The 1,800-nt window shown below is 38.8% G+C and overlaps 1 protein-coding gene across 1 annotated transcript; it reads right to left on the bottom strand.

Moving 5' to 3' along the window:
• Nucleotides 1-213: 213 nt before the first annotated feature.
• Nucleotides 214-1,335, bottom strand: LOC139124307 (uncharacterized). The gene has a single exon (XM_070690447.1). It carries the CDS (start codon nt 1,333-1,335, stop codon nt 214-216), a length of 1,122 nt encoding a protein of 373 aa, XP_070546548.1.
• Nucleotides 1,336-1,800: the final 465 nt, after the last annotated feature.

Raw genomic sequence — 1,800 nt, 5'->3', positions numbered from 1 at the left:
CATATGGTCTACCAATTAATAATTTTTCACTTGTATCAATTGGTGACTCACCATAGTAATCAAAGTCTGAATGAATCTCTGAGAGCAGAGAAATGTTGTCGTTGGTCAACCAGTGCTCTTGAAGCAAACAAATGTCGTGGGTTTCACACAGTTCCCTCACTGCATTTATCGAGTTCTTCACAGAACGGCAGTTATATGACGAGATGCGGAGATTCATAGCTGTTTGCGTGGCTGGTAAAACTTGCGGATTAATACCCCTTCTGGCCAAGAGTTAGGATTTTGTAGTGTCTTCAGATTCATGGCGTTGACAGTCACACAAAAGGAAGCATAAGATCTATGTTTTGTTTTAAGTTGTACACAGCTAACAACATTGATGTGTAACATCTCACCAATATACGAAATGATATGATCGGGTGTCGTGTCTGGCTGAAGTCTGGTAACAAATAATGACGATTTAGGATTGGCAGCTGACAGAATACTCGTGTCCTTTTTATTACCAAGCATAAAGTTGCGACGACTTGCCCTCCAGATTTTGTCACCAGTTTGTTGAGTGACTGTGGCTGGTGGTGGAGCTGAAGCGAGACTCTCACCCAATTTACACGTAGATAGATCAGACTTTTTACCTTGGACCACAGCGTCAGCATAACTGGAAGGGTTACGTTTACGGCGACCATATAACACTGTTGTGAAACCGTCATCATTGTTGTCAGTATCAGGTGTTACCTCATTAACACTCTCAGATTCCGCATCGCATGCTGCCATCAATTCACTGGTGTCATCACAAACAACTTCATTTGCATTATTTCTTACATGAGTAGCAGGTGGGATGTCACTGACGGTATTGTCACAAAACTCATCAGCATGAAAAGTGGAATTCTCACGAGTACATTGTTTCTCCGCAGCCTGCTGTGGTATTACTTTACCAAGTACGAAATTGCCGATTTTATGGTTTATTTGACTGATATCCTCAGCAGTTCGTAAATAAAGACTGGACATAGTAGTAACCTCAGTTTTTAGACAATCGAGATCCACTTTCATTCGGTTGAACTTAGACAAAAGGGACGACATATCGACGTAATTGTAATCGACTGGAGGTAACTTGGTCAGATCCTGAGCAACAAAAGTTGGGATGTTTTCAGGATCAACTTCAAGCAGAAGGGTCACTATATCCTGTACATTGGATTGCGATTTGTTCAGCCCTTGGCGTCGTATTAGACGACGTGAGCTAAACTCTCTACATACATCAAATACCAGTGACTTGGCCACTTCAATGTCAGTAACACTGTAAGTATCGACACACAACTTAACGATGTCATCGAATGCAAGTACGTCCATTTTGTTGACAATGAAACACAAAAGTTCATTGATGATAATGTAATGTTTTATGACCATTAAACATATTATCTACAACAAGACACATTTATCATTTCTTTTTTAGGTAATTGCAAACAAACAGTCAAATGTTTGCTACCAGGTATTCAAATTTTATTGAGGCTGAAATTTTGAGTTTTTTGGTTAATTACTGGTAATAAACAATAAAAGGCCATAAAAAATGTAATAAACGCGAATGGGTGAATGATATATGGCGTATGTGGTGACATAGAGTGACCTAAGTCTTCTTTATAGTGAGACAGCTCATAAAAGTTTAACCGACTTTAGAATCTCTGTTGAATTTTAGAATGCATAAAGCCTATCTACTACTGGAACCAAACAAGGTAGTCAACTGATGTGTCTAGTATGAGCATAAGAATATTTGTAAATTGATTATATTTTCATGAGGTCAAGCTTAATTCCATTCAA

This window comes from Ptychodera flava, assembly GCF_041260155.1.
Source record: "Ptychodera flava strain L36383 chromosome 23 unlocalized genomic scaffold, AS_Pfla_20210202 Scaffold_23__1_contigs__length_28996876_pilon, whole genome shotgun sequence".
Classification (NCBI taxonomy): Eukaryota; Metazoa; Hemichordata; class Enteropneusta; family Ptychoderidae; genus Ptychodera; species Ptychodera flava.
This window is presented reverse-complemented; position numbering and strand designations above follow the sequence as displayed.